This window comes from Aptenodytes patagonicus, chromosome 7 (genome assembly GCF_965638725.1).
Source record: "Aptenodytes patagonicus chromosome 7, bAptPat1.pri.cur, whole genome shotgun sequence".
In the NCBI taxonomy this organism is placed as follows: Eukaryota; Metazoa; Chordata; class Aves; order Sphenisciformes; family Spheniscidae; genus Aptenodytes; species Aptenodytes patagonicus.
This window is the reverse complement of record NC_134955.1, coordinates 72,593,094-72,611,661: the sequence shown is the minus strand read 5'-3', so window position 1 is coordinate 72,611,661 and position 18,568 is coordinate 72,593,094. Positions and strand designations below refer to the sequence as shown.

The 18,568-nt window shown below is 38.9% G+C and overlaps 1 protein-coding gene across 1 annotated transcript in view; it reads left to right on the top strand.

Annotated features, from left to right (window-relative positions):
• Positions 1-18,568, top strand: part of FANCM (FA complementation group M) — a 78,116-nt gene that overhangs the window by 18,923 nt on the left and 40,625 nt on the right. Inside the window, exons 5-10 of the mRNA XM_076345816.1 lie at positions 7,892-8,023; positions 8,823-8,955; positions 10,804-10,932; positions 11,450-11,551; positions 16,287-16,480; positions 17,129-17,335. Coding sequence (XP_076201931.1) covers positions 7,892-8,023; positions 8,823-8,955; positions 10,804-10,932; positions 11,450-11,551; positions 16,287-16,480; positions 17,129-17,335 — 897 coding nt within the window. The remainder of the gene's footprint in view (positions 1-7,891; positions 8,024-8,822; positions 8,956-10,803; positions 10,933-11,449; positions 11,552-16,286; positions 16,481-17,128; positions 17,336-18,568) is intronic.

Below are 18,568 nucleotides of genomic sequence, written 5' to 3'. Positions count from 1 at the left end.
GGAGCGGGGCTCCGGCACAGTGGTACCTGCGCCCAGCCAGCGCCACTTTGCTAGCAGTCCTGGTGCTCCGTAGTTTCACCCGGTGCCGTAGGATCCAAGCAGTATAGATCTTAAAGAAGTTTGTTTCGTATGTTTTTTCGCTATTAACTCCTACTCTTTTTCCTAGCTATTGTCTTCATCGTCTTTTTCCCCCACTGCTCTTCATATCTTGTTAGTCCTTCTTTATTGTGAAACTTTTTTTATATTTTCAAACCATAACTGAAAGACAGATCTTCCATTTTATTCAGGAGTGTCTGCAAGGTCATTCTAAACTGGCTCCAGTTAGGAGTGCAAAAGCCATGGGTCATTTTGGTATTGAAAGTCCAGCTTTGGGAGTTGACAGCTGCATAATTTTGCCATTGCTGAGGCAAGCCTTTATGAGAAAGAGGTAGCTGAGCAGACCTGTTATGGGGATGACTGTGACAATTAAAGCAGGATCTGAATTTGAATCAGGGGTCTGCGTGGAGCGTGTGGTTCTATTTGTAGTTGTCTTTCATTCCAACTTCAAATTTAATGTGAGATAAGCGTTGTGGTCCTTTTTGTGCAGGCAGGAAAGGGGAACCTCTGGGATTTTAGAATTTTAGAATAATAGGAAAACAGTCCTCTCCCGTACACTGTTGAGATGCTTGCAGGAGGAGACCAAAGCTCAGGGATGTAACTGTTGACTCTCTGATGTGACGCTTAATCTCCCCCATCCCCCCCCCCCCTTTTTTTTTTTTTCTGATCAGTATCTTTCCCCCAGGCTTAGCTTTGGATACCTAATCCCAGGGGCTGATCTTGATGTGACAATGAAGTATTAATTGCCTTAGAAGCCAGAGACGTGCAAGTCCTGACTCTCTACTTCTAACACTACAGACTGAAACCCTGCAGTTTCTATGAAGTGTTTCTTCTGTCAGCTGAGCTGACCAGCCAAGGACTCTGAGAATTTGCAAATGGAGGAACAACTGCCAGTGGGAATGTCCTGAGAGAACAGTTCTTTCCTAGTGAATGTAGCATGTGGGGGTTTTTTGCAGAAAAGTGGAATGCACTGGTTGCAGTAAGTCAGGCAGGTAGTTCCACCATGAGGATGTTTGGCCTCTTAGTTGTGGGCAGTGTGTCAGTGTCACAGACTCTTCTCTGATCTGAAATTCACTGAGAAGGCAAACCCTTGACAAATGTTGGAGATGATGCTTGCTTAAGTGTTTGGTTGTCTGATGATTTGATTTCATGGTCAACTACCTAGTGTGCAGAATTGCAAGATTCATTGAAAATGTGCTGAAGTGGACTGTATTTTTTGACAGTTACTAGACTGTCCTCACAAAGGTGCTGTTGAACTAACTTTGTGGGGCAGCTACATTTCTGTGGGTAGGTACCTTGAAGTAAGTCACAACATGAATCGATCCATGTCACAGGTAGTGTCTTAAATTACACTTTAGTACAGCACAAACACTGACCAGTTTTGTGGGTGAGGAATTTTCCATGTAATTTTGGAAGTTAGATTATTACTACCAAGTGAGGACATCCTGGCTCTTGAAGATTTCTTCCAGGAAACCATTATTCTTGAGAAGAGCTGACTTTCTGAGGCAATGCGTAGAGGCTTTTCCTCTGCCTGTCCTGCATAAATAATTCTGACACTTTCTCACAGAAAACAGTCCCAACTCTTTTGTTCAAGCATTAATTATGAGTATAAATAGTTGCTTAAATGAAATGATTTCTGTTCAGAGGATTGCTAAGCATTGTTGCTGGAGATGGGGGGAAAAAACCCAACCAAAAACCAACAACCAGAAAAATTGTCGAAAATCACAGCCAAATTTATCTATTTGTGAGAAATGCCACTGAGTATCGACTGGCTACCTGTGAGAAAGAGGCTAGTAGGTGTTTAAGTTCCTATTTTAAATAGCCACCTGCACAGATTATTGCTTGTGTATTTGATTTGGTTTTGTTTTGTGATGTGCTTAGTAATTACGTACAAAGGGCTACATTTGATAGACTACTGACGATGTATCATGGTCTGTGTCTAGACGCTGCTGTCAGCTCAGGCTAATAGACTACCTGATTGTTGCTGGAGTTGAACAAAGCTGATTTTTGTTGTATTTGTTTTTTTTTCCCCCCAACTTGTTAATTTTGTGTGTGACTGCTGGCTAATAAATAGTCACTCTTGAGAGAATATGGTTTTGTTAGTGCTGTATTCTTGGTGCTTTCCTGGCAGGTCTTATCTCTGAATATAAAAGAAAAACAAGTATTCAGCCTTGCAAATTGAGGATATGAAACATCCTCAGTAGGTTGCTTCTCTCTGCCCTGTGGCAAAGTGATGACATTTACTCTTACTGCATGGCAGATTGATATAGAAAAGCCACTTCTTTCTTGTAACTCCTCAAGTAAAAGAGTAAAAATGTTCCTAGTGAAATTAACTGAAAAGTAAAAACTGTAGGTCTTCTTTTTCTGTGACTTTTAAGAAGTGAAAAATGCTGTAATAGGAGAAAAACCAAGATGTTAAAAGAGGACAAACTATTGTATTGTTTCGATGAATAACAGCTTCCAGGGAAGAATGGTATATGTTCAATGTGTAACAAAGCCCTGGAGAGTGGGAAGACTGTGAAGTGTCTGAATGAGTTAATATAAACTTGACAACAAAACTTTCAGAGGCACCAAGATCATTACTAGGTTGATCAGTATTGGTTTTGGAGAATTATAAGATCAGCTTAAAAACTCTGTACCCTGCTGTGTCCCAGTTGCTTTATTTTCATTATTGGAAAGCTAAGAAAATGTCAGTAGAACGCTTACACAAACCAGCACTGTTTCTCCATCATGTTTAGAGTTTGTTTGTCTTTGGCATGACTCCGAAGTTTTACAGGAAGAATAACTAAAACTGAGCACTAGTCATAGCTCCAAATGCCTTCCTCACTTGCCTTCTCTGTCATAAACCCACATTTTTTCTGTTAATAATTGTCCTCCTTCCCTTCTTTGATGTACTATACTATGATTTTAGAGGCTTCATCAAATTTTACAATAAACTGTTTTCACTCTGTGCGTAAACTTTATGTACTCTGTGTGCCTGGGAAGTCAGTGAAAGGGTATCTGCAAGCTGCCCTCACTCATCCGTGAGACGTGCTCCTACGGCTGTGGGGCTGGCTGGTTCTCTGATCGCTGCTGGGATCGCCAGGTACTTTCTTTTTTGATGGAATCTCAAGACTTCTCACTCAACCTGGAGTTACAGTTGGAAGAGACTGAACACAGTTTGTTCCTTGGACTTCCTCCTGGAAGTTACTTTCAGGAATATTAGGTTATCGCACTGACACTTCTCAAGGTAGCACACTTTGTGAAACCCAAACCTTTCTAGTTTCAGTGCTAAAACAAAGCGATGAATGCTTTAGATCTTCATCTAACCTTCACTGGGGCTGCTCTTCCCTGGAGCTGTAGAAGGCCCTGGTTGCTTTCATGCCTTCCTGCAAAACCTCTTTGCTCTCCCTTAGGACAGTATGATCACAACTCTGTTGTGAAGACTTGTGATAAATACACTTTCTGAGCTGCCTTCCCAGCTCTGAGTGGTGGGGCCAGAGCCTGGAAGAAGTCTCCTCTTTCCCTTTCTTGTCTTCCTTCGCTCCCTTTGTTAAAAATCTGAAAATCTGGAGCAGAGAGCGGGAGCAGCATGATGTCCATGTGGTGCACGACCACAGCAAAAATCTGGATCTGTGTTCTGGAGCTGCTTGTGTTAACTTCCCTACTCCTGGTTTTGGTGGTCCCTTGTTAAGGCAGACCAATGTGTCAGTGGGGCACGTTAACATTCCCGCACAGCTGTAGATGTGACGTTACCTCACCGACACACAGTGTAGTCTCATTTTTTGCACACCAATTCTGCATCTGCCCCAGCATGTTTGGAAGGGGTCTGTGGCATATTGTGCATTGAAAATGTTGGAGCTGGGTGAGTTGGGAGAGCAGGGGACAGAGATGAAGGGAAATGGCAGCTCTATTTAAGTGCAGTGTGACTGTATAAACCCGATCAGGTCTGAGAGTCGAGGCTGGGAGTGCTGTGCCAGCTTCCTGGCACTTCGCCTTTCCTGTGGATGGAAGTGGACCTTCTCAGTCTTTGTGTTGTGAAGATACAGTCTACTTAATGGCTGGTTTCTCTCAAACCCTTCCTTCTCTGCTCTAAAAGAAATGCAACAACAAACAGTTATTTATGCGTGGGAGATTTCTTGTTTTTCTTTGGTAAAGAATGCTTGCAAATCTGCAGTAAAATAATTAGGCTGAGTCATTTGTTTAGAGCCTTTGTTTTTTTTATTGTGCCAAGAGAAAACAGATTAATAGCAGTTTTTAGTGAGGCGTAGCTGAAACAGTAACAGTTCTTTGCCTTGCCAGTTCTGCTTATACTATGGTAGTCCTCAGCTAATGTCGTAGCTCCAAACGGCAGGTCATAAGCTAACCTCAGGTACAAGCTTCAAAAAATCAGCGTGATTTTTTGGGGAAGATACCTTGTTCAGCAAAAACCTTTATGTTCTTGGCAAGTTTATTGCAGTATGGGATAATTTTACCAGTTGTCTTTTATATATTGGTAGTAAATCTGTCAGCTTTTTGAACCGAATTTAGTGAGCTAGAAAGACCCATGAGTCCTAGTAAGCAATTAATTTAGAATTAATGCTACAGTTCTGTTTTTAAACGGGTAATGTAACGCTTAAATGTTTTGGAAAGATTGAGGAGACTTTCCAGAAGTATTATCTTTTTAATTAAAAATAAAGGTATGGAGGCAAGATAAATGTAATCACTCTGAGTAGTGCTTGTTTCTGTATCTCTTCTAAGTAGGTTATGTTTACTGTTCCTTATTAGTTTTGAAGCTCCAGGTGACTGGATCCTGCTGTCTTTCATAATAATCTTCCTTGGTTTGTTTTGCAGAAGGTGATTAAATCAGACAGGGGTGTACATCGAGCAGACAGTGACAATACAATTTTCTTGCATGTTTCATCCCTTGACCTGGTTTATAACATAAAAGTACATGTAATAGAAATTTTTTTTTTTAAAAGCTATACAAGTATAGGAAATAATAAACCAGTGCTGAAATATTATACTTGTGTGGGCATTAGTTTTTAATGAAAACATTAATCTCTTTTCTAGAGAAACATTTGTGTTCAGAGACTGACTCCATTTCCACTACTTGAGACTAAAACTATTAAGCTTGATCTTCAGCGTTTCAAGTGTCCTTATGTCCAACTGTTTCGGGTTTGATGGGAGGGTGAAGTGCTATTTCAGTGGTATCCCATTAAAGTAAAAAGCACTGAGTTATCCCTTGCATGGTCAACATTTTTATTTATTTATTTTTTAAATACCTTTTTTATAAGCTGGTATGGACATTTCTGTCTCTGTCCTTTGAAAGTGACTTGTCAGGTACAGGCCAGACTTACAAACAACATAACAATAACAAACTGCTAGAAGACAAAGTTTTGAATTTTAAACTTTTAAAACTAAACCAAATATGAGAAATTAATTTCTTGTGCATTTAGACTTCCAAGTAGCTTGGTGAATATTTTTGACTGTATTTTAAGAAAAGATTATTTGAATTTTTTTTTTTCCTTTTCTCTGGAAATTCCTAGCAATATTGTAGTTTCCAATTGGTGTTTGCTTGTTGTTAGTGGTGTTAGTGGTTTATTTGGTCTAATTAATCCATTAGTCTTAATTAGCAGGAATGCTTCATGATGGAGTCTCTTGACTGTACTTTGCTTTGCCTGGGGAGCTGTGTGGGGCTGTGACCCAGGCTCCCTGTAGGTAAAGGTAAACCTGAAGACGGGGATTGGAAGTGCCTGGGGGCTCTTTGGCGCAGGTGGGCGTTCAGTCTGCGCAGCTGGTCTGACATCAACTCCCCCAAGAGACACGGAGCGGGCAGTGCTCCTCAGCACCCTCCTGCCCTCGGAATTCTCCCAGTGGCCTCCCAGCTGCCCCTGTGAGCATCGCCCGTTTCCTCTCCAGCCAGGAGCAGATGAGCCGAGCTGGGTTCCTCTGAGCAAAAGCAGCAAGCTGCCTGAGACGTGGTATTCCAGTCTGAAGGCCCAGGGTAGGGAAGAGGAGCAGCCTAAGATGCACCACATCATTCAGAATTTAGGCTTCATTTCTATTATTTCTCAGCAGCCTTTATCTGTTATAATCTGCTTAGCCTGCTGACTCCAGCTAGCTGTTTTTGAAAGACCTGCAGGCATGGAGTGGGCGGCGTGGAAATTCCCCAGCACATTGTTTCCCCAGTTTGGCTGGTGCTTTCACAAGTTTTCCTTCACTCTTCCAAAGTTCTCTTTGCATTTTTGATTCTTTGGGGGATTAATGCTGCTGTAGTTGATGATGGCAATTATTCCCACCCCTTTTCTCAGGATTTGCCACTTAATGCCACGTAGGCATTGTACAGAGTAAGAAGCTAAAGAAGTACCAAACTATAAAAATAATCAAAGCAAGCAGAGAGAAAGAGTTAAACTAAGCTGCCACTGCATTGATGGGGTATGAGCAGAGTGTGGTGGCTAATAATATTTGTGCATCCTAACAGGGTCTAAAAACCCGGCATACACTAAATGTGTGAAGAGGACAAGTGGAGTGTTGTTACTTCATGTATAAACACAACATTGCACCTTTACAGTTGTCTGTCTTTCCATGTTAGGGCATTTTGTCTTTGCAAGCTGAAGACATACTTAGATCAGTGTTGTCTGAGGCCTGAAAGTTAGGCCTGTTTTTATTGGTTCAGTTGGACTTGATTTTCAGTGGGCTGAAAGAACAGTAATAAAGGGATTAGGCATTTGTTATGCTATAGCCTCCTTAGTGCAGTTCAGCTGAACTGGTGTTAAAATGCCCAGAAAACTTGGGAAACACTGTATGCATGTCAGCAGCTATCAGGAACTATTTGCTGTCAAACTAAGTCAAGACTGCCTTTGGAGAAGCTCGTTATTGTGTACTAAGATGTTTTTCGTGCTACTAGCCAAGTGGGCCAACAGATTGTAAGTAATTTTTGTAGAACAAATCTGATTACTCCAATTATTACAGAGTTAGTGCTCATGCAAAACTAAGTCTGTGAAAAAAATCCTGACCACCTAAGGCTGAGAAACAAAGAGGAAAAACAGGATTAAGATGAATTAGTGCAGGTCAGTTCCCTTGTTTCACTGATGTGGAAAGCAGGTACATGTGATGTATAAAAACAAATTGTCTTTTGGCTTGGCTTCCGAAGGAGATGGGGCATGCTGCTGTGCCAGGCCCATCTGCCAGGCACTCATTCCTCTCTGCTCACGTCTCCCAACTCCCATCCTTTCCACACACAACTTTCTAACCTGTTGGCTAGTCTTCCACCTGCGGTAATTTAGACTTCTCAAAGATGAATACAAGTTCTCCTGAGACTGAAACGCCATTGAAGTTAGGGTTACCAGTAAGAGAGGGAGCTGCAGCATGAGTTCAGTAGCTGGCTACCCGTCCTGTTTCGTTTCCTCTCTGCTCGGTCAGTACTTGTGTGATTACAAAAGCACAGTGTGTGTTACTCGGTGTAACCTCTCAGTTATTTGATGGATATGGGGTTATCTTGGGGGCAGGAGGGTGTCTGTAGGATGGAGGGCACAAATCCTTAGGGAACCAAGTTGTGAAAATTCTGCTGGTCTTGGAAAAAATTTGAAAATTAGGCTAGAAACATCCTGATAGTGGAGAACCTTACGGTGAGGCAGAGCACCATGTTGTCACCTGGCTCAGTAACAAATTATTCAGAAATCGGTACAGTCTGTTTTGAAAAATTCTATGTTTCAAATAAAATCAGTGAGCTGCTTGTGTTCTGTTGTGTAAGATCTGTAAAAATAAAACTACTTAAAAGGGCTAAATACAGATACCTTCACATCTCTTGTATACTTCTGTGCTTTGATTACAGGTGCTAGAAACATTTGCTGGACGCCTGATTAAAATAGGAGTTTTAGGAAGGCGGGATATTCCCAGCCTTACAAAGTACCAGATAATTCTAGCAAGAGATCAATATAGAAAAAACCCGTCTTCACAAAATATGGTAAACGTCTTTCTTTATTTCACATTATTAAAGTAGTGAATAAATAGTAATACTCCATAGTGTACAAAGTTTCCTGATACATTTTAAGTTAGATTTCCTTTGTAATATTCTGTTTTTAGCCCTGGAATAAAATATGCCCACTTGCTCCACATTTCTTAATGCTAATATAGGAAAGTTAAGGAAAAGATGAAGAACTTGGTTTCCAAACTGAAATTGTTTTGAGAACTTAGATTGTAATTACTGACTGCCAAATTTACACTTTCCCCCTCAAAACTACATTACTGCTCCTATTTTTCTGTAAATTGTCATGGAGTGTTCAAAGTTTGCAAACTTAAAAAAAGAGTATTAGCTAAAAAAAAAAAAAGACCGTGTAGCTTAAAAAGAACATTGGGAAATACACTTCACAGTAGACAGGACAACTTTCCTGACTTAAATTTTGTAGCCTGGGTAGACATGCTGGAAATTTTGCCAAATGGTGGATGGTTCAGCTGTCGGATTTTGCATGTTGCTACATCAGAAAGTAATGTGCTAATCTTGAAAGATAATACAGGTATTTTGGAGATCATCTTGAAGGTGGAAAAAGATTGCCTTCATTGATCATTAAGAGTTGTGTAACCTGCTTCCTGAAGGTTTTGATAGACAGACTATTCACTGTGCATTTGTTTGTGCTTTGGCTCTATTTCTCAGATGTCAATCTCTCTCTTTTTTTTTTTTTTTTTTTTTGTCATAGGAATTGCAGTATGATTCCTGCTGCTTATTGACTTCCTAATTTAATGATGCATCTATCTTGTTTTCACAGGGAATGCATCAAGGAATAGTTGAAGGAGATTTTGCACTTTGTATCAGTTTATATCATGGTTATGAGCTGCTGCTGCAAATGGGAACACGGTCATTATTTATCTACCTTTGTGGAATTATGGATGGATCAAAAGGTGAAATGTCTTCAGAAACATCCTTCCTTTTGTCTCCACTCCTTCTCATTTAATTTACCTCATCTGTATGGCTAGTTTTGCACAAAACAGCTTATGTAAGGGTTGGGTTGCAAACGTAATTGCTATTTTGTTCCCCTTCATCCCTATTGGAAATACGTTAGCACAATGTTAAAAACAGTATATTTGGGAAAGCAAATGTGTTTATATGGCAGCAATTCTGAACAAAATAAGGCACAAACTCAGAGTAAGTGGCAGTAATATCTCCGGACAGACAGAGAATAACCATTGAACAATTTAAAATGAGAAATTGTTTGGTCTTGTAAAGCAATTCCTCCCCCTATAGCAAAACTCATGTATGCATGAGTCTTAACTGTCTTTGCCAGAAGATTACAGATTTGGACACATCACACTAGAATTTCTATCCTAGCTGTGCAACATTGTCCATGCTCACTAAGCAAAATAGAAAGCTGTTTTCTGTTCTGGTCTCAGTTTATTTTCCTAATTCTATCACTGACTATTGTGAGTCTTTTGCAATTCTCCACAGTTATTTTTAGACCCAGTGGGTTGTCATTGCTATCTGGAAGACCTGGTTTGGTACTGACATCTTTTTTGAGGGGGAAAATTTCCACTTGGTAATGTCAGCCCAACAGCAAGTGTCTTCTAAACACTGGATGTGGGAGGGGAAGGTTCCAGCTGTTCAGGTTACCCCATGGTGTGCCTCTTGTGTTTCTTGCTTCATTTTGGTTTACGCTTAGCTGTGTAACTACTGAGTGGTAACTTACAAAAGCTACTTCGCCTACAGCACTGCTTAATTAAAATTACACTGCTTTGTCCTACGTCTGAACCAAAAGTGTACAGTGCTTGCTTCATATTATAGAATATCTATAGAATATATTTTTATAGTATGCATGTGCTAATAATTTTTCATTAATTTTATGCTTTTGACATTTTTACAATTTATTACTTTCACATGTACAGATTTTTACATTTCTGATGGTATAGTGCTTCTGTTAGACCGAGGCACTGGAGAGCACTTCATGTATTTCCTAGTTTCTCAGATTCCTTAAATCCCTGTCTGCTTTTGAATAGAATAGAATATTTGAGTAGAATAGAATATTTCAGTTGGAAGGGTCCTACAACGATCATCTAGTCCAACTGCCTGAAAGATGACTGATGGAAAATAGTTCTAATAAATAGGTCTTCTGTACTGGTTCTGATAAGTTTGATTTCTGGTTTGAGTAGAACAAAATTATTCTCAACATTGACATAAAATCATTCAAGAAACTTGTTAATTCTAGCTTTTCGTCTAGGTTCCCCTCTCTGAGTAACTGGCAGCACTTCATAGAATCACAGAATGGTTTGGGTTGGAAGGGATCTTCAAGATCATCTAGTCCAACCCCCCTGCTGTGGGCAGGGACACCTTCCACTAGGTCAGGTTGCTCAGAGCCCCGTCCAACCTGACCATAAACACTTCCAATGATGGGGCGTCCACGATTCTCTGGGCATCCTGTTCCAGTGTCTCACTACCCTCAACGTTTCTGGATTGGATGGCTTTTCTAGTGCTAAATGGTTGATGTAAAACTTCTTAGTTTACACACAGGACCAGGCTTCTGTTTATACATACATTTTTCACGTTTACATTCATGTTTTCATGTTTAAATTCTATAATGGCATCTTCCCTGAAAAAATATTGATGCCAAACAATGTCTATTACATTTTCTAAAGCTAACGTGTATCTTTCAGCTCTTGAAAGGAGCTTGCTACTTCTGAGAAAGCTTGTCTTTTAGATAGCAAAAATTATATTCACTCCGGAGATTAAACACTAAGATATTTCAACTTTTTACAAAGGGTTAACCCGTACGAAGAATGAACTTGGTCGTAATGAGGACTTCATGAAGCTATATCAGCAGCTTAGAGACACGTTTTCAGACACATCTCTGGATTCAGCGAATGGAAATGTTTACAAGAGTAAAACAGGTCAGTATTTCCCTTTTAGGGACAGAGTATTTACTTTCTGTTTAAATGAAACCGTAGATACCTCTACGTAGTTTGTAGATGCAGGAAGCTATTCATTGTGATACACTCAGCTAGTATGCTTTATTCCAGAGTGTTTTCCCCAGACATACATTTATTTATTTATTTATTTATCTATCTATTTTCTTTTGGTGGTTTTAGCTACCTTCAAACAAGTTATCTATGTTTGAAGCTTTTAATTTGATTTAAAATGAAAGGTTAAAATATTACTATTTGACTATATATCTTTTACAGTGTGACTGTAACAAAAGTAATACCACTTTCTCAAAAACTGGGTTTAACAAATGTGCTTCCGTAAGTAGTTTATTGATTTGTTTGTTTAGGTGAATACAATTAGAACTAGTGTCAGGAATGTGTATGTCTGACTTAGAGAATTGTAATGGGAGGAAATGAAATTCACTAAACCTTCATACTTGTTGCAGGTTTACTTACATCTTTAATTGCTTTATTTCCTTTTCAGTGTTTGAAAATAAAAAGGAATTTATCTATAGCCATCCAAAATTAAGGAAATTGGAGGAAATTGTAATAGAACACTTCAAATCCTGGAAAAAGGGATGTTCTGGTATGTACCAACAACTCAAAGAAAATGTATCTGAACAGTTGAACCTGTGGATGAAAAAGAGTGATATCTTACTGATTTATTTCCTAATTTGTTCAAGTGCTTCTTTGTTGTCTTGTATGTTCGTGTATCATCTGTGTGGGAAAGTCCTCTTTAGAAGAACTATACCATAAAATTGCTTTAAGAAAAAACACTCTGTAAGCTATCATTATTAATTTGATATAAACTGTTCTACCAGCTTAGTAAAACAGTGATAGCAAACTCATTCCTAGTGCTACTATGTCTCATGATTTTCATAGTCACAGAATTTGTTCTGGAAACCCTCTCTCAGTGCAGTGCTACCAGTATCTCCTGCAAAGTTAGATGCAACGTAGTTATGGAGCTTAAGGATAAAAGTTCTGATATCCAGCCTGTTGCTAAGAATGACAAACTCTGAGGCATGGATTTGAAGTTTAAAACCCTCAATTACATTCATCTTTCTCTCATTCTTTTTCATCTTGACCAAAAGGGAGGAAAAAATCTGTCATACAGTAGCATGAGGTTATGAAGCAAAATATTATGAATCATTCAGACATCTCTGGTTTTAGGAAGTTTCACCTTCTTGATCCAGTTGTTGCTTTTGGAACGATGACATCAGTAACAATAATTTTTTTTGCAACTTCTTCACTTTCTTTCCTCCTCTGTTTGGATCTTTGTGCTCTGTGAAGTTCTGATGATTTCTGACCTGCATTTCCGTGGTTGTTTGGGGGTTTTTGTTTGTTTTGTTTTGGTTTTTTTTCTATCTTAGATGCTTGATTCTCAGAATACACTTTAAATGACTGCTGCTTTCTAGTAGCAGTCTAGGCAACTTTAAGTTTCCTCATTTCTATTTTTGTTAGTTTATACTAAGTCCAAATGCATTTAATCAAATTACTTTTTTTTTCTTTTTTTTTGCCCCCCCTATCCCCCCTTCCCATCCATACTTCTCTCTGTCTGTAACATCTTTCTAAGCTATTGCCTTTTGTTTTCAAATTCTGTATTCTGTGCTGGAATTACTTTAACTAACTTTCATATTTAATACTCTTCCATCTTCTTTTGATAGCATGGATTTTGCTGTCATATGAATCCCATCAGATATGTATTTCCTTGCAGTGTTGGTCAGACATGTCTCTTAATATTACTAACAGGTAATTAATATACAAATTTTTTGATGTTGTGATTTGTGTCCGTGTGCATGAACCTCAGAAGTGAGTAGGCATGAACCCTAAGTCTTTATGGTTATAAATACAAAATTACAGTAACTGTGCAGGAAGAAATACATAATCTTTTACAGCACAAGTGGTGAGCTGTGGTAGCATATCTAGTCATATCTTGAGCTAGGTGTGTTAGGTTTTCTTTCTGTCCTTCCTTGCTTCTGATTCCTGTAACCTCCTTTATCCTCATAACTAACATGCAAGGCAAGGCCATGGGGAATATAAAGCAGTGTCCTGAACACAGTTCTCTAGATGCATGTAGTTAAATCTAAAGCAAGTACAAACAACTGATACTGAAATCTTTGTGTATAACACAAGGCTAGAAGGCACTTTACAATTCGCAGTCTGATCACAAAGTTGGAGGCATTCCAGTAACTTAGGGAATGTAGTAGGCTCCAGCTTGTGTCTCCTAAGCTTATGCATCTTCAACCTAAATGTGCTGGACAGTTGACAGAAATAGTGAGACACTGTGATTTTATTCATTTGCCTTATTATTCACTGTGCCATAGTGTCTCTGATGATACCTTTTGAGCGATAACCCCAAACCCGTATTTCTACCCTTACTGCCTGTTTCTTGCAAGTAAACTCTAAATTCACATGTATGCAAGTAGCTACACCCTAAATTCTGGTTGTGGACTCTGACTGAATAGAGTACATACCCATGTCCTGATTTTCTCCCTCCTCCAGACAAGAATTTGTCATGAGTCTGTCAATAAAAACTTGAGTACTTATTAAGATTCCAAACATAATCACATGTATCTTTGCTCCATCAGAAGGCTCTGAAGTAAAAGCCTAAATCATTATGGGAGCAGTGGAAAATACATTCGGCGTTTGTTTCAGGAGCTCATGCAAGTGTGTACTATCTCTAGGTAAAAAAAAAACAAGCAAACAAAGCCCCTGAACTTAACTCTGCTTTGTTCCAATTATGCATTATTGAACTACTCTGAATCATAATTTACTGTATTCATGCCTGTTTAACTTTTAAAACCAATAACTACTTCTGCAAAGCATTTTCCTTGAAAAGCCCTACATTTGAGACGGAAAAGGAGAGCATTAATAACCTAAGTCATTAGCCATACCAGGAACAACAACAGCTTTTTCCTCCGTTTGGAATGAAACCTCTCATATGAGAACTTAGAGGAGGAGTGCCAAGTTGCCTATGCAAACTCTGAACCATTTCTAACTAGTGATCAACCAGGTTGAGTTTGAGCTTCCTGACCACATAGCTATTGCCCCTGCTTTGCAAGATGCACTTACCAGCAATTCAGGTAAGTGCACAATAACGTTCTGGCCAGTCCTTAAGAAATGTTGGCTCAGCATGATGAGCTTCTCCCAGCTAATCTTCCATACCTGGATTACTTGTCAGATTGATTATGGGCTGCTAACGTCTTGAATTTTCTAAGTCTGGTTTTGGATAAGGTCAAGGAGGTAATGGCAGCAGTACAACATTTTTTACAATACAGGGACAGATGCTACTGAGCATTATTGCTATTCAAGTTATGAGAATATGCTAAAAATAGATATAGAATAATGTTCAGAATAAAGTTAGTGGAGGAGAATAATATGAACTCACATATGTGAGTGAGATATATCCAACCTGCACTTATTCTGAAATATATAGCTTGTCGGTCTGCTCAGATGGCAAATTATGCAGAACACATTATATCAGTGCTGCAATTGTCTGGTTTCTAGCTAAAAATATTGAATCATATTCACCATTTCATTTCTAGGCCTTCATTGGGGACTGGTTTCTGTACTTGACAGATGACCTCCCATACCGCCTGCAGTTTACTGAAACGGTGCAGTAGAATAGCATAGAATAATTTAGGCTAGTTGGAAGGGACCTCTGGAGATTCTCTTGTCTAACTTCCTTGGCTGTCAGCCTCAAGAGTAAAATTTGTTTTGACCAGAGGCAGCCATCTTCATAATTTACCTGTGAATTCAAGGCTCATCTTAAAAAGAAATGGGGAAGATGTTTAGCTTCAGCTTCTCCTTTTTGACTTAAGCTGCTGAAAGCATTTCTGCATGTAGATATGCACAACTAACAACTAAACCAGAATTTCTGATAGTTGATTAGAAAGATATGTATACTTTATCTGTTATGCTTAATGCTTTAACTTCAAGAAAGAGCTTTAACTTCAAGAAACAGTTTGATACTGGAATTACAGGCATAGCGTGAAACTGCTGTGAAGTACCAAGTGACTGTTCTTCCTATGTTCAGGGAAACACGGTTTTACACATTCAGTCTTGAGAATTTTAATTCCTTGTCTAACCTTTCTTTTAATGGGATAAAGGTGTTTTGTGGAGAATTATGTAAAAGAGAAGATCTTTATCCCTGGAAATCTATTCGATTTCATCTGAGGGCTATGTCTAGGTAATGCATGCAATCTGTGCCGATTTCAGTAATTCATGATACCCTTTTAGAGATTCTCTTTTTTAACATACTAGATTTTTACTTCGTAGCATGCAGTAATGGGCATGTTGTTTTAGTATTTGGATCGGATAAAGAGAAGCTGACTGTTCGAGACTTGCATGTTGCTTAGATAGCTTTTGCTTGTGCTCATGAAGGCAGATACCCTTATATGTTTAAAAAAAAAAAAGAAGTTGAGTACTCAGAAGATAAAATCCGTGATGGTATAACATAAGAAATGTGGTTTTGGTCAAAGGCAGCTTGCTAAAAAAACATATATCAATGCAATTATTTTTTCTTTTCAAAGAAAAGGGAAAGGTTATCTTTGCTATTGGAATGAGAGGTATACCAGTTGTGATGGCAGATCATTCAGAAGCAACAGATTAGGGTATTAAGGGAAGTTCTTGCACATTTCTGCTGTTGTGAGGATCCTGAGCTGTAGAACTAGAGGCAGCTTTCTCTAGTAAACCACAGAAAGCTGATACACATCTCTCTTACTCCACCATGCTGTATCCTAAACTAATGGTAACGGTGTTTTTATTGCTATGTATTGCTAACCTCATCTGGCTCTGGGCATTCAAGTAGCAGATTTAAAAGTCACATTGTAGGCTCTTTGGAAGAAGGCATCTTAAACTTTATTTCAAGACACCTGCCATCAAACCTCAGCTTTTCAAAGTAACATTAGTAATGGTACCTCAGATATAAGACATTCTCACCATTAGTTGGTGTAAATTCTCCAAAATTAGAAAACTGCTTTGATTCCAAAGAGGAGTTGTTTGAGCCGGTATATCTCTGAGCATTTTCTGGGAGGTTGGTCTAAATAGGCTGAGAGGCTCCTAATTGTCAGTTTTCTCTACTGTTTTATTTATTTATTTATTTATTTAAGTGTTGGGGTTTTTTAAAATGAAATTTCTTTTAAAGAAAATTTCTTTGAAAAAAATCAAAATGCAGTGTACTTGGACAAAATCTTCCCATTAAGTGAGATGAGAGCTGTGAATGTGTAGCTGATGGGATGACCTGTCCTTACTTTTTTTTATTCGTAATTATTTTAAAATCATGCATGAAAATGTTTTTCTGGCTTTTTAAAATTAAACAGATCAAGTCACGACTGAAAGCATATCTGTGGATGCTGTGGATACCAGAGTGATGATCTTCTCATCATTTCGAGATAGCGTGCAAGAAATTGCAGAAATGCTTTTCCGGCTCAGTCCAGTTGTTAGAGTAATGACATTTGTTGGCCACTCCACAGGAAAGAGCACAAAAGGCTTCACACAAAAGGAACAACTTGAGGTAAAGAAAAGATGAGACTTGTATTAGGAAATAATGATAAAGAGAATTAATTGTGTAAATAACTATATGAGTAACGATATAGATTGTATGGCAGTGACTGAACTTTAAAGTGTCATTAGTAAATTCCTATGTAGTTCAATTGCTTTCAGATTAGCCAAAATTATACTCACTGAACAGAATGTATGAGAAGAAATATTTTATATATTTAAATTATATTAACAAGTGCTAACTTTTATATATTTGAAAATCTGGGGAAATATTCAAATACTTGCTATAGGGATTTTTTTTTTCATGTAGGCAGAAAAAATAAAATATATCCTTAAATTTTGATCTAGCAAAGTTTAAAAAAAAAAAAGTATTTAATTGCAAAGTTGGGAAGATCAATTTTAGAAGAATGCCATGGTTGGAGTCAGAATAAGGTGTGCTTTTTTTCCTTTATTTTAGAATTGAAGAGTTGATACGTTGATAACATTAGTGCGTGGTATTTGATCACGAGGTAGTAGTTGACAAATTCAGAAAGACTAAGTTCTGTAGTTTTAAAATATAAATTAATTTTTTCAACTTCTGTCTGAACCTAGAAAAACTGCCAAGTGTGTATAAGGGGCTTTCTGGCTAACCTGTTAAATCTAATTTGAATCGTTTATTCAGGTGGTAAAACGCTTTCGTGAAGGTGGGTATAACACTCTGGTCTCTACCTGTGTTGGGGAAGAAGGCTTAGACATTGGAGAAGTTGATCTCATCATCTGCTTTGACGCCCAGAAAAGTCCAATTCGCCTTGTGCAGAGGATGGGCCGAACGGGGCGCAGGCGGCAAGGCAGGATCGTTGTCATCCTCGCCGAAGGGCGGGAGGAACGGGTGAGTGTGTAGCTTTCTTCTCACTGGGAAAACAAAGTGACTTGTTTAGTCCATTCCAGGAAACTATATACTGTGTATTAAAAATCACAGCAATCCTGAGCGCTCCTAGCAGCTTTATAACTGTCCCTACAGGAAAGTATAATAGCCCACAGTGTTCTAAAAATATGTGTACTTTCTCAATGTGAAGGGCTTCAAGGCTTTGTTCTTAATAACACTTATTTCGTAAATGATAAACTGAAACTCAGAAAATACAGGGGTTTTGCCAAGGGTGCAGAACAACATGTGGAAGAGAGAGGGATGGAGCTCTGAGAGCGGGAGGACTGGAAGCGTCTCACTCTGAACTGCTGATGACACTGTGCTTTCAGACAAGTACTTAGTGGTAGCAGACTTACGTGTGAGGTCTGAAGAGATCAGCTTAAGCGGAAATCTACTTTTGCTAAATTCCTGAACCTCAGCACTCAACTCAGAGTATAATTAATTGTCTCTGAGTGCAGGCTGCCCCTTGGGAAACTAAGGTACCAGTGGAAATCTAAGCCGTGAGTTGTGAGCCGGGAGAACCGACCTTCAGCTGTACCAGCACACTGCCCAGCTTCATCCCGCAGCCACGCGATTGCTAGGTCTGATCCAAGGAAGCTGGCAGGGCAGGGTTTAGGTAGGAGGAGGCAAGGAAGTCCCTGCTGACATCACTCACTGGTGAGATTGGTTGCAGAGTAATATGAACCTGCATCTTTACAGTTTCATCGTGCAACCCCTGTTGGAATGCAAGCCATTTTTAGGGTGCTTCTTGCTGTTCTGGCTGAAAATTGATTTTGTTCTTCGCTGGTTTCGTTCACTTGCGAGGCTGGTTCTGAGTTGGATCAGGTTTCATAACAGAGAAGCCTGAGATCTGTGTAAGCTAATTGTAAACCCAATACTTGCATCTTGCTATTATTTCATTTATTCCATTCGATGTTGTGCCTCTGGTTTAAATTTGTAGGTAGCAGGGATTTAATTCTAAATAAGGGTCCAAAGAATCCTGCCTGAGGGAAAAAAGCTGCTTTGAAGGGATGAGAGTTAAAAATGATAAAAGTGAATGGTATTTGTAAATAGATATTTTCTCATGCTGCTTATGAAGACTGATTACTACTGAAAGCTCTGCTCTGTAATGGGATATTAAAATGGTCCCTTAAATTCCTTGGAGTTTCACTTAGGCAGTTGGATTACTGGGTTCTTCAGATTTCCTCAGAAATCTTT